Here is a 26435-nt window from a genome sequence, read left to right on the forward strand (position 1 = left end):
AAGATGTAGCGAAGCGATGGCCACGCGCAGCTGCGCCGCCCTGATGAAACGGCACCGAAACACCGCACTGAATTCTAGGGGCAAGATGCATCATCTCCGCATCCCGCACGTGCCGGCCGGGCTTTTTTTGCTTGAACAAAGCACCGTTCTGCAAAGCTAATGAATAGGTGGGAAGGTTTCCAAGGGGAGGAAAAGCAATGAGGTTCTCTGGCAGCTTTATTGATTTTTATTATTAACATTAGAGCTGCTCCATTTGCATTCACAAAGACAATCATATAGACGGCAAGACTACAGATACAGGCAACAAACTTGAATGCAGCACATAAAAACCTGTTCTAAGCTGGTGCCTCTACAATGACCATTCAAGGTGAGTCCGACAGCGACGGCCCCGCTGCCGTACGGGTTTTCTGACACCAGAGAGATCCCATCCTGGGGCCAGCGAGTTGCTCTGGCTCTATCACACCCCATCTGCTCACCCGTGGGTTCGGTCTGGAGCAAAACCATGGCCTGGAATGTCACTAATGGTTTATTGCAGGAAATAGGAGCGTGGAAGGCACAGCTAAAGCAGAAGGGATCCAGGAGAATTATCTGCTTAAACTGGAAGGTGGTTTTAATTCAATTGAAGCAAACTCATGCAAAGCAAATTCTTACAGTTGCTGAACAAAGGGAGCAGCGCTGGGTTAAGGGTTAGGGGTCCCTCACACAACGAGGCTCTTCAGATAATTACCGAAAGCCTTGTGATTTGTACGAGAGCAAGAACCCACATCATATACATTATTTATCATATCATTTCAGTGAAGATGTACATTTAAACCCACCAAGAACCAGAACTGCTCTGTGCACTATATGCAGATCCTTCTCTCACGTTAAAGCATTCCTGCGCAAAGAGGAGCGTTATCGGCCGTTTTTAAGGCTGCGCAGGAACCAGGTGAACGTGGGAGGTGGAACCATAGAAACATTTCAGTTGGAAAAGCCCCTCAAGATCACGGAGTCCAGCCGTTACCCAGCCCTGGCACTGCCCCATGTCCCGAGAACCTCATGTCCGTCTGTCCAACCCTCCAGGGATGGTGACTCCAGCACTGCCCTGGGCAGCCTGTTCCAATGCCCCACAGCCCTTTGGGGAAGGAATTGTTCCCCACATGCAACCTCAACCTCCCCTGGCGCAACTTGAGGCCGTTTCCTCTGCTCCTGGCGCTTGTTCCTGGGGAGCAGAGCCCGACCCCCCCGGCTCCAAGCTCCTTTCAGGCAGTTCAGAGATCAGAAGGTCTCCCCTCAGCTCCTTTCAGGCAGTTGCAGTTGTTATTCTTCACTGACTGCTCTTTTTAATTTCAATAAAGGTCAATTCTTCAGGCATTTAATGTGAAAATTGGAGTTACCTGGGAGCAAAGTGTCCCCCTGCAGCTTCATTCAACAAGAAACCCATTAGCTTGCCTCATCCCGCTATGGGAACAAAGAGAGACTCCAGAATAACGGCACGACCTCACTGAATGCAGCAAATCCCAGAATCCCAGGATGTCAGGGGTTGGAAGGGACCTGGAAAGCTCATCCAGTGCAATCCCCCCATGGAGCAGGAACACCCAGCTGAGGTTCCACAGGAAGGTGTCCAGGCGGGTTTGAATGTCTGCAGAGAAGGAGACTCCACAACCTCCCTGGGCAGCCTGGGCCAGGCTCTGACACCCTCACCAGGAACAAGTTGCTTCTCATCTCTAAGCGGAACCTCCTGTGTTCCAGTTTGCACCCATTGCCCCTTGTCCTGTCACTGGTTGTCACCCAGAAGAGCCTGGCTCCATCTTCCTGACACTCCCCCTTTCCATGTTGATAACCATTAAATCAGACCAATGTGATTAGCAAAGTGGGTGCAGACAGGGGAAACTCCTGAGAAACCAGAGCGAGCACAGTGGAAGTGCAACTATTAACCCAGAAAAATGAGATGGCTGAGAGATGCCCCATAGATCAGCCCTGTTTTGGTACAAAAGAAGCCAGAACACGTTTTTGGCAAAGTCCGCTGCCGTTTCCAGGGAAGAGCCCTGGAAGAAGATGCTGAGCTGCCCAGGGAAGCTGTTTTGAGTTTATTGCTACAAAACGGGAAGGAAACGCTGAACCACAAAGCTCTGACACAGGCAAGTCCTGCAGCCTTTAAGCAGCCTCAGTTTTGCATTTCCAGCAAAACTGATCACCTGCATCCACACCAAACTTAGAAAACCCCTTACTAAAGACAAACCACATGATCTGGCACAACAAATACCAACAGGCTTGACACTTTCTGCTTCTACACTGGTCAAATTGTTGTGTTTTCCAGAAAGAAAATAATATAAAATGCATGGGAAACACAAGAAATGTGAGTGTTCCACAAAACTATCAAGGCTCCTTCAGGGCCTTACACTTCAGCAGAAGTGATGCTGTTTCAGGAGTTTGTGCAAAGTGGTGTTGATGGCACAGCTTTTTTAGACCAGGCTTTTTCTCTGGGAAGGTTTTAGACCAGGCTTTTTCTCTGGGAAGGTTTTACCCCGTCTGTGAGCAGTTTCTGTTGCTGGCAGGCAAACAAGCGCTTCAGAAGTTCTGGTGTTTCCTGAGTTCCAAGAACAACATCGAAAAAACCCCATGTTTTAAGAAATACATTTCTAAAAATCTTGAATTAGTCAACAACCCCTCGCCAGGACAAAGTGGTTCCACTGTTCTGTTGGTGTGAAAGTCAGAGGCCGTTGCTGTTTGTCAGACTGATCACACTGGTACAGAACACAGAGTTCAGCACTAAAACCAGCTCTTGTGTGTCTTCCCCTCTTGGGCCTGCTGCTTTGGAAGCTCCAAACCAGCTCCTGTTGTGTTGCTGTAGCACCCAAAAGCACCTCAGTGCTTCAGGAGCAACAAATGGCTGTGGCTTAAAGACCTTCAGAAGCCAAGACTGACTGAGAGTGGATTTGTCCTGGAGTCACGGAATGTAAAATATATCCTAAGAGTAAACCCAAAAAGATCTCAAGCTCAGTGTTCAGAGGGGATGGACAATTGCACAGGTTGTGTTGCACAGACCTCGCCCTTCATTTGCTGCTCCCTCGCCTGCTTTCCCTCTGTTCCCTTTGCACCCGAGCTGGGCTGTGATTCCCTGCTCCTGCGCTCGAACTCTGCAAGTTACAGCGGGTTTTTATGCAAAGCCATGGCCAGCAGTGTGCAAATCACCCCCTCCTTCTGTACCTCTCGGCTGTATGTTTTGGTTTACATTGGATGACTCAATAACACGGATGTTCAAAGCTTAATAAATGAATACACACGAGCATCTGCCCCCAGCCCTTGGATGCTCCAGAAAAATAGAGATTTTGCTCAGGTCCTGATAAAAACTCAATAATTATTAATAGAACAGTATGACGAGGGAGATCACGTGCTGCACCAGAACGGACACTCTGGGATGATGCTCACGGACGGATCATGGAATCATGGAACAGTTTGTGTTGAAGGGACCTTCCCAGCTCCCCCAGTGCCACCCCTGCCATGAGCAGGGACATCTTCACCAGCTCAGGTTGCTCAGAGCCCCGTCCAACCTGGCCTGGGATGTCTCCAGGGATGCTTCATCCACCACCTCTCTGGCCAACCTGGGCCAGGCTCTCACCACCCTCAGAGACAACAATTCCTTCCTCATGTCCAGCCTGAATCTCCCTCCTTTAGTTTCAAACCATCACCCCTTGTCCTATTACAACAGGCCCTGCTCAAAAGTCTGTCCCCATCTTTCCGATCAGCCCCTTTTAAGTGCAGAAAGGCCGCACTGAGGTCCCTTGGGATCCCGTCCCCTCCCTTCCCAGTCAGACTCCAAGGAAAACATTTCCTGTCCCTTTTCTCACTCCGTCTTCCCCTCTCACTCATTTCCCTGCACCCACAAGTGTTTTACCATTAAATCAATCTATACCATCAACTACGGATCCACTAATGAGCTTTCACACATATAAACCTGCCTCAACATCTGCTGTTCATCACTTACACACTCATCCATAAAAGCTCCTCTATGTTTCTCTGCACCCATGAGTAAAGAGCAAACTTTTAAAACAGTATCTAATAATCTTGTAGGTCCTACAGCTCACAGTACATCACATCAAGACCTCGATGAAGCTATGAAGTATGACCAAAAAAGCTTTAAGAAATCCAGCAGTAATCAAACTCTACAACTGGCCAAGTCTCGTTGCTTTCGCGCAAGAGCCTGAAAAGGGAGTAGAAGTGTTTTAAGGAGCTTGAAGTGAGTTTTTAACGCAGTAAATCGAGTTTTACCTTCTGCAGGAAGAGGACGATCCTGACGAGCATCTTGGCGTGCAGCTCCTCCAGGGTGAAGAGGGTTCGAGGCGTGCGGATGAAGATCTTGGTCTTGCCGTAAGCGACGTCGTGCTGGAAGCCGTGACACTCGATCAGCTTCTTCACAGCGTCTTTGTCTGACGGGAGGTCGTGGTTGGGCCATGTGAATTCCGAGATCATCTTGTACCTGGAATTCCAGGGTACAAATTACAAATGTCAATGCACCATCTAGGCCAAGAAGGCCAATCTTTGACACGTCTTAGATCTAAATTCTAATAGAACTGATTATAGATAGGAATAACGTCATTATAGATAGAAATAACCTGTGTAGGAATCATGGTCCTCAAAATTCAAGGAAAATGAATATAAGAGAGGTTTGATTTGCTGAGATGCTGAGAAATAAAACATGGTGAGGGGTTCACGCCATCAACACTGAACTGATGCAAAATGCCAAACCTCCCCATTCTCTTCCTGAGATTTGGCAGTTCCGTTATTCACACTCTCAGCATTCCACTTTGATTTTTTTTTGCAGGGAACAGCAGCTCTGTTTTGCTCCCTTTCTGCATCAGAAGCCAACTGGAATCAACTGTTTTGTCAGAAAACCAAGATGCAAAAATTCTGCAAATAATTTTTGTTGTTTGCCCTTTCCGTACCCATTTCTAACAACTTCTATTATTCACCAAAGGAGCAGACAGTTGACGGTCACACTGTGCACACCACACTGCCCGTAAGCCTTGTTCGGTCATTCCCTCCCACCCTTACTCTCAAAAACTCTTTTTACACTGAGAGAAAACGTAGATTACAGAATCCCAGAATGTCAGGGGTTGGAAGGGACCTGGAAAGCTCATCCAGGTCAATCCCCCCATGGAGCAGGAACACCCAGCTGAGGTTCCACAGGAAGGTGGCCAGGCGGGTTTGAATGTCTGCAGAGAAGGAGACTCCACAACCTCCCTGGGCAGCCTGGGCCAGGCTCTGCCACCCTCACCCCCAACAAGTTGCTTCTCATCTCTAAGTGGAACCTCCTGTGTTCCAGTTTGCACCCATTGCCCCTTGTCCTGTCACTGGTTGTCACCCAGAAGAGCCTGGCTCCATTCTCCTGACACTGCCCCTTTCCATATTGATCCCCAGGAATGAGTCCCCCCTCAGTCTCCTCTTCTCCAGCTCCAGAGCCCCAGCTCCCTCAGCCTTTCCTCACACGGGAGATGCTCCACTCCCTCCAGCATCTTGGTGGCTGCGCTGGACTCTCTCCAGCAGTTCCCTGTCCTTCTGGAGCTGAGGGGCCACAACTGGACACAATATTCCAGGGGTGGTCTCCCCAGGGCAGAGCAGAGGGGCAGGAGAACCTCTCTGACCTACTGACCACCCCCTTCTAACCCACCCCAGGTACCATTGGCCTTCCTGGCCACAAGGGCCCAGTGCTGGCTCATGGTCACCCTGCTGTCCCCAGGACCCCCAGGTCCCTTTCCCCTACACTGCTCTCTAATAGGTCATTCCCCAACTTACACTGGAACCTGGGGTTGTTCCTGCCCACATTCAAGACTCTACACTTAGAACTGAATTAGATTAGAACTGAAACAACTCCAAATCAAACATGAAAACAACCGCACCAGGCTCCGCTCTCTAAGATTTACCGTCCTCGCACAGTGCTGATGAGGTGAATAGACGTTCGTAAAAAGCAACAATGAATTTTCCACATAAGATTTATGGACATAATCCAAAACGTAAGAGACGTTTCCAGTGCAATTACCCGCATTCATGTTCTAAATAAAACACGCACGCAGAGATCTCAACCACTTCTCTATTTAAAAGCCCACGATCCAAGTCAAGCATCGATCTCAATGTTTCAGACATTCAGGATTTTCAGCTACTACTAAAGGGCCGTGGCAATAAACCCTTTGAGCGGGAGCGGGTGCACTGCGGGAGTTACTGAACGGACCAACATGAGCCTGAATGGAAAGGCATCTCCCTGCCGCTTTCATTCATCACGTCAGCCTTTGTGAGCAGGGAAATGGTGGGGTCTGCTGTGTGTGAGCGGGAACGGCATCGCGCGAGGGGTCCAGCACACACCCCGGGGTCTGGGTGAGAAATACAGCAGGTATGCGAAAAACAGCCCACTCAGACACTCAAAAGAAGATTTTTGCATTTATATTACCTGGCAAAAGCATTCTGCCTGTGGAATCCGCATACACAGAAGATAGGGATGTTTTATACTGGTCTCTCTGTCCTGTTCGCATTGGGAAAATGTTTCTGCAGTGATCAGTTCACTGGGAAAATGTTCCACCCTGAGACTTGACACAAACACAAGAGGCAAACAGGGTGGCAGTGCAAACCCCACTGATCAAACAGCCAGGAAAAAGGATACGATGCCAGAGAACTGCAAACCTGCCCAGAAGAATTGTTATATATATACACATATATATAGAAATCTGATATGTAGAGCATCCTGAAGCAGAGGGAGCACTCCCCTCCTCACCCATGGGCGCTGGGACATCATGATGGTCCCTCTGGTCCTTCTGTCTGTCCCGTGGCACGTGCAGCACAACGTCCATGGGTGCTACAGCCAGTCCAAATCACACAATCCCAGAATGTGAGGGGTTGGAAGGGACCTGGAAAGCTCATCCAGTGCAATCCCCCCATGGAGCAGGAACACCCAGCTGAGGTTCCACAGGAAGGTGTCCAGGCGGGTTTGAATGTCTGCAGAGAAGGAGACTCCACAACCTCCCTGGGCAGCCTGGGCCAGGCTCTGACACCCTCACCCCCAACAAGTTGCTTCTCAAGTTTCAGTGGAACCTCCTGTGTTCCAGTTTGCACCCATTGCCCCTTGTCCTGTCACTGGTTGTCACCCAGCAGAGCCTGGCTCCATCCTCCTGACACTGCCCCTTTCCATATTGATCCCCAGGAATGAGTCCCCCCTCAGTCTCCTCTTCTCCAGCTCCAGAGCCCCAGCTCCCTCAGCCTTTCCTCACACGGGAGATGCTCCACTCCCTTCAGCATCTTGGTGGCTGCGCTGGACTCTCTGCAGCAGTTCCCTGTCCTTCTGGAGCTGAGGGGCCACAACTGGACAAAATATTCCAGGTGTGGTCTCCCCAGGGCAGAGCAGAGGGGCAGGAGAACCTCTCTGACCTACTGACCACCCCCTTCTAACCCACCCCAGGTACCATTGGCCTTCCTGGCCACAAGGGCCCAGTGCTGGCTCATGGTCACCCTGCTGTCCCCAGGACCCCCAGGTCCCTTTCCCTACACTGTTCTGTAGTAGGTCCCAACTCGCTGCTAATTATAACCGCACATCAATCAACGTGCTCGCTGACACAACAACCCTTCCCCTCTCCCACCAAGAGACCTTGACAGTGCTCAATGTCATTTATACATTAAACACCCATTTCTACACCAACTTTGCGTCTCCTTCTTCTCCGACCTCACCCCGGGAGCGCCCAACACGCACGAGGCAACTCCAAGAGCTCCCGATCCCCAGCGCGGCTCTCCCAAAACTCCAGATTTTTGGGAGCCGCTCAATTATGAAGCTTTATTACAAAAAGTCGGGTGTGCATGTGAAGCAGGGCCACGCTCTGCTCTCCCCAGCAGCATTTTCAGTGTCGTGTCCTTCCTGGGGAAGGCTTGGGTTACGCTCACCCTGGCCGTGCCCTCGCAGGCCCATTGGGCCCCTTCCCAAAATCCAATCGGCTTTTATTTTTGATAGCAAATTAGGAATTAAAACAAAAGAAGGCGTCGCATCTGTTTCAGACGCACGGGCCTGACGCACTTGACACATCATTGGAACACACAGTTACCAAGCGAATGCACAACATCTCCTCGTTTGCTAAAAAAATAGATCTTATTTTCTACAAATTGGTAAGGGCAGGTTGGTTTCACAGAATGGACTGGGTTGGAAAAGCCCTCAGAGATCATCCAGTCCAACCCTTGGTCCAACTCCAGTCCATTGACCAGATCATGGCACTGAGTGCCATGGCCAATCTCAGTTTACAAACCTCCAGGGCCGGTGAGTCCAGCACCTCCCTGGGCAGCCATTCCAATGCTGACCACTCTCTCTGCACAGAATTGCTTTCTCATCTCCAGCCTCAATTTCCCCTGGCAGAGTTGAAGTCCCTGCCCCCTTGTCCTATTGCTGACTGCCTGGGAGAAGAGCCCAATCCCCCCTGGCTAGAACTGCCCTTCAGGTCGTTCTAGAGAGTGCTGAGCTCAGCTCTAAGCCTCCTCTGCTCCAGACTGAACAAGCCCAGCTCCCTCAGCCTCTCCCCATAGGGCTTGTGTTCAAGTCCCTTCCCCAGTCTTGTTGCTCTTCTCTGGACCCGCTCCAGCACTTCAATCTCTTTCCTGACCTGAGGGGCCCAGAACTGAACACAACACTCCAGGTGTGGCCTCCCCAATGCAGAGCACAGGGGAAGAATCACTGCCCTTGTCCTGCTGACCACGCTGGTTTGGATACAGGACAGGACACCATTGGCCTTCTTGGCCACCTGGGCACACTGTTGGCTCCTGTTGAGCTTCCTGTCCATTAGTCCCCCAGGTCCCTTTCTGCCTGACTGCTCTCCAGCCACTCTGTGCCAGCCTGGAGCGCTGCAGGGGTTGTTGTGGCCAAAGTGCAGGACCCGGCACTTGGCCTTGGTGAACTTCACCCTATTGGAATCAGCCCATTTTTCCAGTCTATCCAGATCCCTCTGCAGAGCCCTCCTGCCTTCCAGAAGCTCCACACTCCCTCCCAACTTGGTGTCGATGGTCTCAATCCCCTCATCTAAATCATCAATAAAGATGTTGAACAGGACTGGACCCAACACTGACCCCTGGGGACACCACTGGCCCCCAGCTGCATGCAGCCCCATTCACCAGCACTCTCTGGGCCCGGCCCTCCAGCCGGTTCCTAACCCAGCAGAGAGTGCACTTGTCCAAGCCATGGGCTACCAGCTTTGGGCAGAGATCAAGTAAAACTTCTCTTAATTTCAAGGAAAGCTTGAAAAGGACATTTATTAATGGAATTAGCTCTGCTTCACTTAATTTCCTAATGATAAATATGAGATATTGGCAGTATTTTAGGGTTAAATAGCAACAAACTCTTTTTCTACCAAAAGGAAAATTCCTTTTCATATGTTCTTAAAGACACACATATATAAAAAATAGGCATACACGCACTCAAATATATCTACATTAACACATAAATGTATCTCTTATTTCTATACATCCTTATTCATACCTCCTGTCCCCTCTAAGAACAAGCAGCAAAACAAAGCGCACGTTCCAAGCTCAGAAAATGTGAAATATCCGAAAAATTCGGTGGCCCATAAGGGAGTTAAATATCCCTTGGTGGGGTTGAACTTTTATGGTACCTTTTGCAAACGTGAGCGAACAGGTGGTGAAGTGACATCCCCAAATCGCCTCTCGCATGAGGAACAAATCATTTTGGAAATACCAAAAAGAAACAATATCCAGACCAGATGATTTTATATATATGTATGTATTTCTCTTTTTAATTTAGACAATTTGGCGCAGACGGACTCGGAGCAATCCCGCGGTACCAGGCGCGGTGTCCGTACTCACCCTGTAATCCTACTCCAGCTCCACACATGTTCCAAGGCCCGAAAGCCGCACCAGTTGCCATGTGCTAATTTAGTTCCCTGGCCATTAACACCAATTCTGGGCTGAAGCTTCCAGGAGCTCCTCAAACAGTCGTTAAAAGCAAAGCAGCTGTTTGTATTAATAGTAATCCCACAAATGTGAGGAGTGGGAACAGATGCGGGGCGTGAGGGCAGATGCACACACTGCAGAATGGTTAAGAAAACCAACATGCAGCACTTAGGCTGGATTTAGGAAGCCGGACCCTTTCGTTCTGCTTCAGGTATCACGAAATATCCAGGCAAATGTGCGGAAGATCGTTTAGCAGCACTTTGTCTCTAACACTTGACATCCCACCCGCTTGAACAGTTTAATATCTTCCTACCCTCAGGGCCTTTCTCTCACCTGATTCAATGACACAAGTAATAATCAATTCACTATTTCATCAGGAAGAGGTTGAATTCTCAGTACCTGTGCTAATTTGCTGAAGCTGCAAGACAAATTCCAACCTAAACCATTTCATTTGTCACAAATCTGGTAGGAATTAAGAGGGCAAGAAGCATCAAAACCATGTTTTAATGGGGTTGTTACTATCCTATTTTCAAACTTGCAGCTGTTAAGTCCAGAGGTTTCCTCCTGCACACACGTAATGTCACTGTGCCAGTCCCTCTCACTGCGACAATTAACCAATGCTCAGAGAGAAAACAGAAGTTAATTAGCTTTGGTTTTAGGGTTACGCTCTGGGAAGAACCTCGTTACACATCCCTGCTGCAGAGAGTGACACCGCAAATGAATTTTAGCACAAAGATGTTGAGCCTGAGTGCCAGCTCGAAACAAACCTACTGCCACAAAACAGAGAGCAGCCGGAGCTCCTGTTAGACTCGGGTTTTATCACACTCAACAGCAGATATTAAACCAAACACACCATCAATACTACGCTCCAGAGCCAGGACCACGAGCCCAAGACTCAAGACTTACTCTTCACCCAAATCACACATCTCAGTCCAACGTCCCCGTTGTCACAAGAATCCCAGAATGTGAGGGGTTGAAGGGCCCTGGAAAGCTCATCCAGTGCAATCCCCCCATGGAGCAGGAACACCCAGCTGAGGTTCCACAGGAAGGGGTCCAGGCGGGTTTGAATGTCTGCAGAGAAGGAGACTCCACAACCTCCCTGGGCACCCTCACCAGAAAGAAGTTGCTTCTCATCTTTCAGGGGAGTCTCCTGTGTTCCAGTTTGCACCCATTGCCCCTTGTCCTGTCACTGGTTGTCACCCAGAAGAGCCTGGCTCCATCCTCCTGACACTGCCCCTTTCCATATTGATCCCCAGGAATGAGTCCCCGCTCAGTCTCCTCTTCTCCAGCTCCAGAGCCCCAGCTCCCTCAGCCTTTCCTCACACGGGAGATGCTCCACTCCCTTCAGCATCTTGGTGGCTGCGCTGGACTCTCTCCAGCAGTTCCCTGTCCTTCTGGAGCTGAGGGGCCACAACTGGACACAATATTCCAGGGGTGGTCTCCCCAGGGCAGAGCAGAGGGGCAGGAGAACCTCTCTGACCTACTGACCACCCCCTTCTAACCCACCCCAGGTACCATTGGCTTCCTGGCCACAAGGGCCCAGTGCTGGCTCATGCTCACCCTGCTGTCCCCCGGACTCTCAGGTCCTTTCCCCAACAGCTCTTTCCCCAATTTACGCTGTCCCACAAAGAGTTGCAGTCACTGCCAGCGCTGTCCTTACCTATGCAGGAACTTCTCGTAGGTCTGGCGGTAGGCAAACCCCGCTCGGCGGACGCGCACGTTCTCCAGGAGGCCAAGGTATTCCACCTGATGCCGGCAACGCTCCTCGTCAAACAGCTGTGGTGACTTCTTATCGTTGGGCTTAATGCACCGGACGTAATAGGGCTCCTAAGGGGACAAATCGAATGAGTTTCACTCAAAGAAAAGAGTCTACGGAGCCACAACTGTTTCCTCATGAAAACACTGAGATGTCAGTCCAGCCCAGCCACCTGAGTGATTTGATCTGCTCCAGGAGCCACGTGCTCCTCAGTCAAGTTCGTCCAACCTTTGCTATGTACCAGCACCAGTTCCACGTCCCCCTGCTCTACAGACTTGAACAACAAGGAGTCTTCGTAAAAGACAGAACAAAATGTAATTCATTGCCCTGTTCGTCAGATACGGCTTTTCCAGTACCAACAGCTAAAAGCAGCATGGATTACTCCATTATTTTTAAACTGTGCTGAATTAAGTCCTCTAAAGCCCGTAGCAACACCCTTGAATGATGGAAATCACTGAACACCACTCTGCGCAGGGCAAAACCATCTCCCAGCCCAGTTCAACACCACAAGCTCCACACCGTCCCCAGGACACCAGCACACGAGTTCCTCAGTCTAATAACCAATAATAATCAATACCAAGAACACCCAGCAGTACAGGTTGGGGGACCTGCTGGGAAGCAGCTCTGCAGAGGGACCTGGGAGCTCTGCTCAACAACAGGGTGACCGTGAGTCACCAATGTGCCCGTGTGGCCAAGAGGCCAATGGGACCTGGGCTGTGTGAGGAAGAGTGTGAGCAGCAGGTCAGGGAGGGGAATCCTCCCCCTCTGCTCTGCCTGGGGAGGCCACATCTGCACAACTGGGGCCAGGGCTGGGCTCCCCAGTTTGAGAAGGACAAGGAATCACTGGAGAGAGCCCAGGGAGGGACACAAAGATGCTGAGGGGTCTGGAGCATCTTTGTGATGAGGAGACACTGAGAGCTGGGGCTGTTGAGCTGGAGAAGAGAAGCTGAGAGGGGTCTGCTCAATGGGATCAATATCTCAGGGTGGGTGTCAGGATGGACCAGACTCTGTTCAGTGGTGCCCAACGCCAGGGTGAGGGGCAGCGGGCACAGACTGAAACACAGGAGGCTCCATCTGAACACGAGGAGAAACTTCTTTCCTTTGCGGTGCCAGAGCCTGGCCCAGGCTGCCCAGAGCGGGTGTGGAGTCTCCTTCTCTGAGCCATTCAAACCCCCTGGACCCACCTGTGTGATCTGCTCTGTGACCGCGCGTGAGCAGGGCTGGGCTGGGGATCTGCAGGGATCCTGCACCCCCATCCAGTCTGTGATTCTGTCTGCATCACCTTGGCTGTACCGAGGGACAGGGATGGGCATCTTTGCTCCCCAGGACGGTCGAGCAGCCCTGCCAGGACAGAGTCCCCCGGTCACACACCCCCATGGTCACCAGCCAGCACCCATGAGACCAGTCCCATACATGGTCCCACTAGATTGGTTTTGATGGTTACTTTTATTTCTCTGAGATTAAAGGCAACTTTCATTCAGGTCTATAACGAGCAGCAGCCTGTGAAGGGCAGCTATAACTCTTTTAAGCATATGCTTAAAGTTTCAAGTCCATTTTTTCCTTTCTCTTCATTGTTAGCCCTTGCTATTCCACCTCTAACTTTATTGGTGGGGGGAAAAGCAATTAATAAGTGTCATAAGTGTCACGGTTAGTTTTTCAAGGTAAAAGTGTATTTTTATAACCTTAGTAAATATTACTTCTTAAGTAGAACTTGGAGTGGCATATTCTGCAGGCTGTACCACTGCAGGGTTTCAATACAGGATTCATTTAGTGAGGACAAACGCAAAGTTCCGCATTTAGGCAGAAATAGTTGTATAATAAAAGAATGAAGCACCGATTTGACAGTGGTGCTATAAAAAGATCTGGGGGTTCCAGCTGAACATGAGTCAGGTTCGTGTTTTTCTATGAAAGGGGCAGGAAAACTGTACGGAAAAAGAAGCCAAGAGGTTTCTACCGATCCGAAGATCCCATTGCCTTTGGGGCTGTGCGATCCAGGGGGATGTGAACGGGGCTGAGTCAGGAAGAGCAACAATTAGCAAATGAATGACACAGAGGAAATATGAATTCAGTCGAGAAGGATTGAGGAGCCACAAAACCACCCTGATGTTCGATTTTATAGACTTACAGGGTAGAACTGAAGAAAAGGAAATATTCAGTTTTAGGATGAAGAAGCGGTGGGTTTAACTACAGTGTAAAAATTCAGATTAGGCATCAGGAGAGTGAGGAATGGGAACAGAATGTCTGTGGAATGGAGAGGAACTGCCTTGAACAAGCACCTGGATAGAAAAGGTAGAGGTGTCCTCAAACAGGGGGTGCATTCCCACAGTTCCCTTTAGCCCTGTTTTCTATGATTTGTCTAAGATTTAGCCCTGTTTTCTAGGACTGTAGGTCACTTACCTCATCTCAGGGTAATACGAAAGGCTAAAAATTGCTATTTTCCCTTCAGTGATACTGAAGAAAACAGGATCATCCTTGAATATTGTGGCAGGATGCAAACCCCCCTCTCTCCCCCTCCCTTCCTTCACTATGGAAGGTGTAGACCCATCTCCCTCTCTCTGCTGCTTGGGGCTGACAGTTGCTTTTGCTTGACCCCAGAGCCCCTGGCCAGGGCCGTTAAGAGAGAGGAGAAGGGAGCACCGAGGCGCCAGGGAGCCGCTGGGCACCCACAGCCAGTGTGGGGGTGTTTGGAAGCCTCAGGGGCACCCCCAGCCAGTGTGGGGTGCAGAGAAGCTTCTGGAATGCCCACAGTCAGACCTGATCAGGCTATAAAACGGGATTCTCGTCGAGGCGCCGCCCCTTGCGCGATCTCTTGGAGCTCCGAGCTGAGCCGCTGCGCCAGGAGCCGCTGCCCCCCGGGACGGAGACTCCGCTGGCCTCGCCGCCACGGGTGGGAGGAAATGAACCCTCGCAGGATTGCGAGTGCATCTGCTTTCCGTGCACGTTTGCACGTGGATTTATACTTTCCGTGCACATTTGCACGCGTACTTTCCGTGGTCAATACAAGCACGTGTATAAATTATTTCCTCGCAGAATCACGAGTGTGTTTTCCTCCCGTGCTTCCACATAAGCACGTGTAATATACCGTGCACATTTGCACGTGTACCTCCCCTTGCAGGACTGCGAGTGTATTCCAAATTTACCCTCGCAGAATCGCGAGTGTACCCTTTCCGTACTCACTACGAGCACGTGTGTCCCTTTACAATGACCCCACACCCACACTGTGTTCATGCAGTGCGGACTCTTCCCGGACTCAGGGGTGGCTCCGGCATTGTTTTTGGTGCAGCCACGTGCATGCACTCTGTGCACCTCCTGAATCATTAGTTGCTGCCCCTTAATAATTTCCTCAACTGATATCCGAACATGTATTCAAGTCACTTCTGGAGCGCTAAAACCCTGTTTACCCTGTTGTCCCTTAAACTAACCTCAGGGTGCCTCTGTGACAAATATCCTGGTTAGTCCTGCCATAACCTGGAGGGACACAGCACCAACGACAGGCACACAGAGCCTCCACGCACTAAACCTGAGTAAATATGAATAAATACGTTGAATATGAGTATGAACGGGCTGAGATCTGGAGGAACTGGAAAGGTAAAGCCTCATATCCCAGAAAACGATACCAGTCAATGGGCCTTCTAGGGAAGGTGTTGGACAACACAAGCCCTACCTGTTCTGTCCGTTCTCCTTTCGTTAAAGTGGTGAAATATAATGTGATGCTGCCATTTAAGAGTTTTAAGAGATTTACATGTTAACTTTTTGGGCTTTCTTTGGAAAATTATCTCTGCGGTGAAGGTAGAAGGTTTACGAGGGTCTTTGTTCGCTCCACAGTCTCCTACCAGCTCTCAGAACTTGGTGATTTGTCCTTCAGCTGCAGAGCTGGGCTGTGCCCTGGGAAGGATTTTTGGTGATGCTCAAAATATAAGCCCTACTCCAAAAATAAGCCCTAGTTACCATTCATTAAAAAGCTCAATGTAAATAGCGTCCAGGCAGCTATACATGGAAAAAGGTAAAATTAATAGGCAATGGAATGCAGCAGGACAGACAGACCCTTCACCAGGAAAAGCAGACACCCCAAAAGAATCGCACTCAAAAGACCCCATTGGAATAAATGTTGATTGTGGTGCATGAATATCAGTAAATGTAGATTGTTGTACATGGAAAAAGGAAATAGAGTCGCAAGAAATTCGTGATGCAATTCAGGGCTTGGAGAGTTATGAGGATGTTCCAGAATGTGATGACGTGATATATTTGAAGAAATTTTTGTTCGAGAATAAATGTAGATTGTTGTTCATGGAAAAAGAAGACACGCCCTGAAAATAAGCCCTTTTTGGAGCAAAAATTAAGATAAGACCCTGTCTTACTTTCAGGGAAACAGGGTACATGACTGGAAATAAGCCATCGGGGGAAAATGCAGGTTATCCGGAGAACTCCCTCAATTACATCCGACCTTAGAAGCTGTGAAAGATTTTATGGTTGTGAAGGTGAATTATTTGCAATTCTCCATATCCTCTCTTGCTAATATTCTCCATCCAGCCATCAGTGACCCTATGGACAGCCCTATCTCTGCAACAGGGTCACCATCATCACAGCGACACCAGGTCGAGCCAGATCTGCCCTCAGTGACATCACGTTGCATCTGATGTCCAGGTGAATATAAATCCTTTGATGAGACAGATATCACAAATCTCTGTCTGATCCACAGAGCTGCAACATCTCGAGACCAGAGGAATCCAATTAAACAAGTCGTTAGGAGCGCGAGGTCAGGAAAGTACAGCCCACCCCGTGACTCGAGGGAATGGTGTCACTTGGTGTCACTTGTTCCTTAGGGACCCCGCAGCTCACAGCCATTCGTTATTGCCAATAAACCCCTTCACCGCACCAAGGCTGGTGCTTGGCTTGGTGTTTCCGTCTTTGCCATTTAAAAATGCACCAAATCTCAATGCAAAAAGCAATAAATCACTGACTTGGAGCCAGCACAAAGAGAAGCGCCTGTGTCTGCACGAGATATAAAAGGCAGCAGTCAAGACGCTCTTTTTCTTTAGGAAAACAGAACTAGGAAGTTCCTGCGCAGACAGGAGATCATCCATCAGTGCAATTACAGTGTAATTAACACCTCACAGCAATGACAGCTACCAGGGTAAATTCTAAAGGAGATTATTCCATCCTCCCAACCCCACCAGCCTCAGCTCTTCAGGGGGATAATTACGCCGCTCTCATTATTGCACCATGAGGCTGTCAAGCCTCGGAGCTGCATTTTCTAAATGGAAGAACTGAAATACAGCCACACAAAGCCCCCGGTTCTGAAAGCTGGTTAGATGCCTAATTGCAACTGATTGGTTTTTTTTAATGAAGATGAGAGATTTTTAGCTTAGGTGCTAAAAAGAAAACAAACCGGTTTTAAGTCACTGCACCCTCAACAAATGATTTTCTTCAGTTTGTAGCTCCATAGAGAAGGGATGGGACACAGCGCTGCCAAATTTGTGCTGGATGTGTCCCAGCAGTGCCAGCGATGACATTGTCACTTATTGGAGATGAAGCCTGTCAGCCTGGATGTGAAGAAAGGAGAGTCACACAAAGGGAGTTAAGGGCAGACTAAGGGGAAGAAAAAGCAAAGACCAAAAAATAAGAGATTACATCCAGAGAAGCTCATCATTTACAGCCGTGTCAGCCAGAAGACGTCCCATGGCAGTATTGAAAAGAAAAGCCACCCGGAGTAATAGATCACAGAGCAAACCCTCTAGAGAACAGTAAAATGCGCTTGAGAAGTGCTACACGGCAAACCTGTAAAGCTGGGTTTTGGTTGGGGTGGTTTAGTTTTGAAAAGAACACCCGCTTCTTTCTACCTCCCAGAGGTTTCTGCCCCAAAGACTCCCAGTCTAAGCCTGGGGGATTAGAGAATTATTGATAGCAGCACTGCCCAACACCAACTCAGCATCCTCCCAAACCACATCTCCTGAATCTTCCTGCTCGGATGGACACGTGTAGGCATGAGCTGAGGTTCAAATCACATTTGGGAACAGTTCCTGCAGCGTTAACAACGTTTTCATGCTGACACTCCCATAACCACAGAACTCTGCTTCAGCACCACGTTCCAGATTTAAACCAGAACATCGGCAAAACAGAATTTTAAAGGTGGTTATTTTAAATACTGGAAAAGTTCAATAAGGTGGGTGCTGTATTCACAGACTTTGAGGTTTGTGTCTGATATTATTATTTCTGCCCACCAAATGAGCATTTTAGGACACTGTTCCCTCAATGATAGGTTTAAAGATGCTGCCAAAAAGCCTTTTTGGGAAGGCCAAATGAGTATCAGCGAAGAGCTCCTGGATTGCCATTCTGTTTGAGGACTGTAGAAATGGAAAACATACATATGGTTTAAAGCAATTTATGGAGAAACGTGAAGGAAGCAAGAACATCCCAGGATGAGAACAGCACTTACGCACCGGACACGCTCCAGGAACGTTAATAAATCATCAGCTCAAATGAAAATTCATGTCTATCTTCATCTTGTTTTCTTGAGGAACAGCTGAGACAAAGATGAACCGATGTTACCTCTCCCTGTGGAACCTGATTCCTGCGCTGTCTCAGACCACAGCAGCACACAGCGTTTGCTCAGCGCTGTTTTCGGAGGGCTGTTCTCATCGACTGTTACCACAGGCTTCCCAAAACACATCCTGCGGGGTCCAAAGTGCAGCAGCTGTGTGGACGTTGAGCAGGGACAGCGCTGGTGGCAAGTTAAGCTTGGGAAAAATGAGTAACACGAGCCAAGGGAAGAACGACAGTAGCTGAACCACAGGGAGCTGTGGCACCAAAATTGCTCTGGGAATTGTTCACCTGCTCCCCAAAGAGCTGAGACAAGTATCCAAACAGGCACTGACTCCCATTTATTTGTGCACAACCGGTATCCAGCAAACACGGCTGGAATGCCCAGGGTTATTAATTGCTATAATACCACGCACATATCATTAACTGTCCGAAAAGCCACCTCAGTTTGATCCTCAAGGCACAATGGCCAAGCAGCAGCATCATCTCGCTGCCTTTTTGTTTCCATTTGAAGCGCATCAGGATTGTGTGCAGGACCCTTAGCTGAGCAGCCTCTCCTTTCTAGGACACACCGAAATCAGACCCTTTAGGATAAGCTTGATTTCAGGATGGGTCTTAGCATATTTTTCATGTACAACAGCAAAGGTCTCTGCCTAAAATGGCTAAAGCTAGACTACGTAACTTAGTTTGCAAGCCAAAGTAGCTACAAACACCGTTCTGCGAGGAGCATTAGCCATGAAACTTCTGAAGAGCAGAGTCCCAAGTGTGACAAACACGCCTGTTCAATCAGAGTCTTCCCTTTAACGGGATCCAAAACTCTCTGGGAAATAAAAGGCTCTAATCAAGTTTCTCCATTGCTATTCAACAGAAAATCACGAAAAACCCACCATCTTGAATATAATTTTCTCAACGGAAGTTTAGGGATGGCAAGAAACATGAAAGGAATGTCCTGAGACACATAGGAACCTCCTAGTAAATTCCCAAGCTTAACTTGGACTTGGAAACAGTTCCTGGTTATAGCATTTGTGACAGATACCGACGATAAATGGACTGAAACCAAATCTTTTGTCACAAGCCAGCCAGCCTTTGATGATGAATTTTGGTACCTACTGTCTCAAGATGGGTAACGTGTCATTTAAACTCTTCATCTCCTGCCGTGAGTCGCAGGAATTGTTCAAACCACACGCACGGCATTCTCTTGACTGTTCTATTTTTACAAATACCAGGTGCCTAGAATAATTTTTCTAACAAACAAGCAAATCGAGCTTTTCCACAAGTGCTTGTTGAACCTTGGACAGAGACGTGCGTTAGGGCCAGAGGAAACGGCCTCAAGTTGCGCCAGGGGAGGTTGAGGTTGGATCTGGGGAACAATTTCTTCCCCAAAGTGCTGTGGGGCATTGGAACAGGCTGCCCAGGGCAGTGCTGGAGTCACCATCCCTGGAGGGTTGGACAGACGGAGATGAGGTTCTCAGGGCATGGGGCAGCGCCAGGGGTTGGTTGTGGTTGGACAGAAGTCACTTGGCATTGAAAGCCAGAAAGAGAATCTCTCTACTGCAAAACTACATCCTCTGGGCCCTCTGCCAAAAGAGCTTTGTTATAGATGATTATTTATTTGATAAAATAATTATTACCTAAGAGAGACTGACTTTCCCACAAGTGAAAGATACATTGGTCACAGAGGAAACACAAATCCACCCTTCTTTATGCAGGGATGGCAGCTAAAACTCCTACGAGATCTTCACAAGCACCCACAGTCACAACCAAAGCTCATCTGACACCGAGCCGCTCAGATTTGCAACCGATTCACAGAATCACAGAATAACAGGATGTCAGGGGTTGAAGGGCCCTGGAAAGCTCATCCAGTGCAATCCCCCCATGGAGCAGGAACACCCAGCTGAGGTTCCACAGGAAGGTGTCCAGGCGGGTTTGAATGTCTGCAGAGAAGGAGACTCCACAACCTCCCTGGGCAGCCTGGGCCAGGCTCTGACACCCTCACCAGGAACAAGTTTCTTCTTCTCTTTCAGTGGAACCTCCTGTGTTCCAGTTTGCACCCATTGCCCCTTGTCCTGTCACTGGGTGTCACCCAGAAGAGCCTGGCTCCATCCTCCTGACACTCCCCCTTTCCATATTGATCCCCAGGAATGAGTCTCCCCTCAGTCTCCTCTTCTCCAGCTCCAGAGCCCCAGCTCCCTCAGCCTTTCCTCACACGGGAGATGCTCCACTCCCTTCAGCATCTTGGTGCCTGCGCTGGACTCTCTGCAGCAGTTCCCTGTCCTTCTGGAACTGAGGGGCCACAACTGGACACAATATTCCAGGGGTGGTCTCCCCAGGGCAGAGCAGAGGGGCAGGAGAACCTCTCTGACCTACTGACCACCCCCTTCTAACCCACCCCAGGTACCATTGGCTTCCTGGCCACAAGGGCCCAGTGCTGGCTCATGGTCCAGTGGTTCCAGTGGACTCAATGATTAAAAGTCTTTTCCAACCTCAACGATTCTACCATAGGAGGTGGCAGCAGCTCCACAGAGAAGCTACACCCTGCTGATGAGAAGCTGGAGCTGATTTTGGAACAGAAATCCTTACCTTGGATGCCAGGTTGTCCACCAGCGCAATCATGGAGTTTTTAAAGAGCGTAGCGGCTGTCAGGGGCCTCTTGGTGACCTCCGTGATGCTGAGTTTGCCTTCGGGCCACATCATCTTCAGCACGGGGTTGGAGCTAAAAGACAGGCTCTTTAACGGCACAGTCGAACAGCATTTCCACTCAATTCAGAATTCAACAGCTGTTTCTGTCCAGATCTACCAGTGTTTTCAGCTCAAAATGTAGCAGCCAAACCAACACGACATTCCTGGGTAAAATACCTCTCGTGCAACGCATGGTTCGAGCTTACAACTGAATATTATAGGAAAACAACAAATGCATTCTCCTCTTCACATAAATACGTGTGGTAATGGGATAGTAAAAATCCCGCCAAGTGATCCATCACAAGCAGAGTTTCCCTTACCCATGCACAAACATCAATAATTTAATCAAACCACAAAAGAGTGAGGCCGTAGCACACACCATCCTCCCTGGAAATCCGCTGTCTGATTTCGAGCTGTATTTCCGCACCGTTCTCGATATAGAAAATAATGTAGACATTTTACGCTACATTTTCGCGAAGGGTTGAGAAATGGCCATGGTGGACGGCGAGAGCTCCGCAAGAGACAAAAGCCGAAAGCATTTACAGCATCATGGCTTTGGGAACGGTCTTTACCACAGACTTGACGGCAATTAGAGGCTAAATTCAACATATTTTGCAGGTTTTTGGTGAACGTGAAGTCTCCAAAATGTGAAGAGCAAGATTGTTCAAGGGAGTAAACAGGACTGTAACCAAGTTAATAGCTGTACAAGTTTCTAAACCAGCTGAACAGTTGTCAAGGCCGCTGCAGGTTCTTTTTCGCTGAGTTCCACCTCTGAAAGGTTGAGCTAGGCCCCAGTTACAAAATAATTAGAAGATATTTAATACCAGCCATCCAGGAAAACATTATATTAATAGTTTTCTGGGCCACTGACATATACACAACACATTTCAATAGGATTTTAAATTTGCTGAAAGGCAACTTTGACTTGCCTAATTAGTATTGATAACACGTGAGTAAGTGGTTTAAGATTTTCACGGCACTGCACATACAAAAAGGATTCAAATCTATTTGAATCCTATTTCAAACCCCTCACCCCTAAACTTCCTTTCAAGAGAGATTTCAAGCTGGGGCCGGTGATTTCTGTTGTTGACCAAATGCTGCTCAGTACCCTTAGCACTAATTAAAGAGAGATCAGTAATTGGCACAGCTGCAACTGATCCACAAACCTGGTTAATGACAAATCAAGCAGCACAGGTAACCTATGCACAGCTGGTTTGAGTTGGCTTCAAAGACTTGAAATGTATTTAAATCAAGGGTGATATCAGAATAAAACCAAAATATATAAAGACTTTATCCTAAAAAATCAAATTAATGGCCTTAGATACACAAAGACCAAATCCCAAAGGGATGTTTGTTCACCGCACACACGGTAAAGGTGTTAATAGCACCCATGAAAATGTTCATCTCTTCCAGCATCCGCTCTATCAAAAAGGATTGTGACAAATCAGGTTGCAATTCACCTCGTTAAGACTCTTTCCCTACCTGTTGTACATAAGGCGCTTGAAGTCTTGAAATAAAGTGTCCTTGTTTTTGTCGATAAATCCAGTGACTGAGTAGCTAAAAAGAAGGAAAACAAAGTTAATGGCAAAGCAGCCAAGTCCTTCCCTGAGCGGCTGGCAGCGGTGGGGGCTCAGCACCTCGCGCTCCCATAGAATAATCGGGAACCCGGCTCCGGTTCCCAAGCTGTCACCGATGTGCTGATGTCACCGGGGGAGATTTGGACCTTCTGCCCAGCACAGAAACAACCCACGTTTTATCCAGTCTGCCCCTCTCTTCCCACAGAAATCCCACCCTGCCAAATTATCATTTCAGAGTTAAACCCAGCACAGATCCACCCCAAATCTCCACAGAACAGGGTTCTGGCTCAAATATCTGCAAATATTTCCACATTTCGGGTTTCTTCTACAAAATTTTCCAGCCCCTGGTAGTGCAGAAGGTTCAACCACTAACACAGAATCATAGAAGAGACCCTCGGGATCACCACATCCGGCCATAACCCACTCCTGGCTCTAAGCCGTGGCCATGAACCTCGCCTGTGTATCTTCTCAACCCCCAGGGCTGGTGACCTCTGGCACCTTGTATATTCTCCCTCTTGGAAAAACATTTGGAAATCAGGGCCGTCTCTCAGCAAGGGCTCCAGAACAAACCAGTTCCAGTAGGATCGCACTGGTTACCCTCAAAAATGAAAGGTAAATTGAATCCTAAAATAATAAAATAAACCCTGCGTTATTTCCTCGTCAACTCCCTTTAGATTCTGCTGGCACAGGGAGCAACACGAATCCTGAACCATCAAACCCCTGGGGTGATATCCCAGGCAGCAGCTTTCCCAGCGCGGTTTCTACCATCCGGGCATAATTCACTTTGGCTCCATCTTCCCCCACGTTCCTGTCACATTCTATAGACATTTGTGCAGCCTTCGGGTACCAAAATCTCTTTAACCTGAGCAGGGAACGTTCCTTGCACTGATATTTATTTCGGTTTAACACCACCCTGTATTTGGAGTCTGCTCCAACTGATTGGAGCGTTGAAAGGCAGTTACATAATCATACTAAATCAGGTTTTATTAGCTCAGTAGAGCTCTCCTGCATAAACAGTGCTGGTTTTTATTCCTCTCTCCTTTTTGTTCCCCAAAGCACCACTTTGCCCTCACCCTCCCTCCCCATATTCTTTTGTTTAAGCCACGAGCGTAAGATGTAATTGATAAGCGACTGCCATGCTCTGTAATTCCGCATGACAGCGATTCCGGCTCATAGCAGAAGCAGCGTTAAATCAGAATATGGTACCATTTCAAAGCGACAGGCCAAAATTAGAAGGTGCAGCTTACATGACATCCCCGGCGTAGTGCTTGATGCGAAAGTCTCTGTCGAACTCCAGCGTTTTGTCAGTCGCGCAAAGCTACAATAAATACACACGCGTTGAAACATCACCCGTGGCCTGCGAGCGTCATGGAAAAGCAACACGCCTTGCAAATAGAAATGGAAACTATAGCTATTCCGCTTTCTATATGCGCGTGTAGATGCGAAATCCAGTTGTAATGCTACTTTATAATAGTTGTTTTTGTGGATGCTTTATAAGAACGTATCTTTGTACAAAATCGAGAGGCAAGAGTCTTATTAAACAAATATTATCCCAGAAACACCATGAAGCAAAAAGAACATTTGTGCATGTGAGAAACATTGCACCTACAAGTGAATTGATGACTTCTTTTGTCTTCTTTACTTTCTTTTTCCATTGCAATATCACTTCTCAGCAAAATAACCCAAAATGAAGCAATCAGATTAAGACAGTTACAATAGCAACGCTTGTTCTGTCCCAAACCCCTCTAGATCATCCAACACCCCTTCCCATCACATCCCGTCATGACGAGGACCATGTCGAGCGTCCCCGTTTGGTAGCACTGGCCATAATACCCTCAGTTCCTTCAGGAATAACAGGAGCCAAAAAATCCATCAGGCTCAGCTTAATTAAAAAAGAACAAGATACAAATGAGGATTTTGAAGGCAAAAGGCACAGGTAGATGAATTAAGTCACTGAGGGAAGTGTGGGCACCGTTTTGCTGTTTGAGAACTAGGAGGCAACAGACGTAACCTCAAACGGCAAAGGGAGGGAGGAGGACAATGGGGAGGAAGGAGCTCTTCACCTGAGCATCTAAACTGTGGAAGTCTTTGTAATTTTTATCTTAAAAAAGAAATAAACTATTAAGGACACCAGCGCTGATTCAGGAGGCTCCTGGACTGCAGATCACTAGGGACATATCAAGTTATCATTACATGTTTGTCCCAATGTTCTTCTCTCACTTGGACATTCACCGTTGCCTTGTGTCTCGGAAGATACTACGGCAGGCGGACTAGAACGGACCTGCTGATATTCTTCCCTTCACAATCAGTTTGTTGAGATTGATGCTCCCTACAATTTGAAGATTAAGGAATTCATAGACTGTGTATCGCTGCACTTGATCCTTTGAATGCATAAGACCAATTGAAACAATCAGAACTTACAGAGGTTGAGAAAAATGGAGCTGTGATGTAGAGAAGCACAATCAGAAGGTAGATTAGCATTAGCCAGTTCACAGAAGAACAACCCACGCTTTCAGAATGTCAAATTTTGCCACAAATACTCCTACCGGAAGCGTATGCCGATATTTTTCCTTGTTGGTTTGGCTTCCAGCAGGACACCCGAACAGGCGGCAGTGGATGCGCCGTGCAGCGCACAAATTAGGCCAGAGCTATGTAGGGCATGACCACCCCGCGGAGCTCAGCGCGCTGCATGGGAGCAGCCAAGTGTGAATGGGCTGGGAGGTGGGAGCTGCTCCCACAGAATCCCAGAATGTCAGGGGTTGGAAGGGACCTAGAAAGCTCATCCAGGTCAATCCCCCCATGGAGCAGGAACACCCAGCTGAGGTTCCACAGGAAGGTGGCCAGGCGGGTTTGAATGTCTGCAGAGGAGGAGACTCCACAGCCTCCCTGGGCAGCCTGGGCCAGGCTCTGACACCCTCACCGGGAAGAAGTTGCTTCTCAAATTTAAATGGAACTTCCCGTGTTCCTGTTGATACCCATTGCCCCTTGTCCTGTCACTGGTTGTCACCCAGAAGAGCCTGGCTCCATCCTCCTGACACTGCCCCTTTCCATATTGATCCCCAGGAATGAGTCCCCCCTCAGTCTCCTCTTCTCCAGCTCCAGAGCCCCAGCTCCCTCAGCCTTTCCTCACACGGGAGATGCTCCACTCCCTTCAGCATCTTGGTGGCTGCGCTGGACTCTCTCCAGCAGTTCCCTGTCCTTCTGGAGCTGAGGGGCCACAACTGGACACAATATTCCAGGTGTGGTCTCCCCAGGGCAGAGCAGAGGGGCAGGAGAACCTCTCTGACCTACTGACCACCCCCTTCTAACCCACCCCAGGTACCATTGGCCTTCCTGGCCACAAGGGCCCAGTGCTGGGTCATGGTCACCCTGTGGTCCCCAGGACCCCCAGGTCCCTTTCCCTACACTGCTCTCTACCAGACCACATCCCAGCACACAAGCTTTAACCCCTTAGGGCTGGTTTCGATCTGCGCTGAGCTCTGCAGTGTCTGGACAGAAGTACCGCAGCCTGCAAAAGCAACTGATGCCATGAAATCAAGCGGTTTGGTTTCATTCCCGCTTAGGGAGCTCAGGTGTCCTGCAGCAGGTGTAGATGGGACTGAGGAAGATATTTTGGGTACCGGTAAAGGACATCTGCAAAAATGCAAGGAGGGGAGAAATAATTACGATGCTGAGAGTTCTACGGGTCGATTTTTTCAAGGCTGTATTGACTTGAACTAGAAATTAGCAAGGCAGGAAGATCCATCATCCCCCCCATAAACATTATTTATAGCAGCATTTCTTGCTTCCCTCCCGTCTGTGCAAAGCCTTCTCTGCCAACGCCACCCCTGCTGAGGAATGCTGCCACCGGCTATATTTCCCTGTCACGTTTGCTGCGCTGCAAAGGGACTCCTGAAGGTAAAGACTCAAACAGTTGGTTTGGTTTTTTTGTTTGATTTTCATTTTATAGCCTCCCACGTGCTTTATGCAACTCA

The 26435-nt window shown here is 48.6% G+C and overlaps 1 protein-coding gene across 3 annotated transcripts in view; it reads right to left on the reverse strand.

Annotated features, from left to right (window-relative positions):
* Window positions 1–26435, reverse strand: part of MYO1D (myosin ID) — a 144453-nt gene that overhangs the window by 68961 nt on the left and 49057 nt on the right. For all 3 annotated transcript variants that reach the window (XM_065856322.2, XM_071798186.1, XM_065856323.2), the window contains 5 exons: window positions 23709–23779; window positions 22367–22441; window positions 20786–20918; window positions 11570–11736; window positions 4252–4459 (listed from right to left, as the gene is read on the reverse strand). In XM_065856322.2, the coding sequence (XP_065712394.2) occupies window positions 4252–4459; window positions 11570–11736; window positions 20786–20918; window positions 22367–22441; window positions 23709–23779 (654 nt within the window). The remainder of the gene's footprint in view (window positions 1–4251; window positions 4460–11569; window positions 11737–20785; window positions 20919–22366; window positions 22442–23708; window positions 23780–26435) is intronic.

This window comes from Patagioenas fasciata, chromosome 22 (assembly GCF_037038585.1).
Source record: "Patagioenas fasciata isolate bPatFas1 chromosome 22, bPatFas1.hap1, whole genome shotgun sequence".
NCBI lineage: Eukaryota > Metazoa > Chordata > Aves > Columbiformes > Columbidae > Patagioenas > Patagioenas fasciata.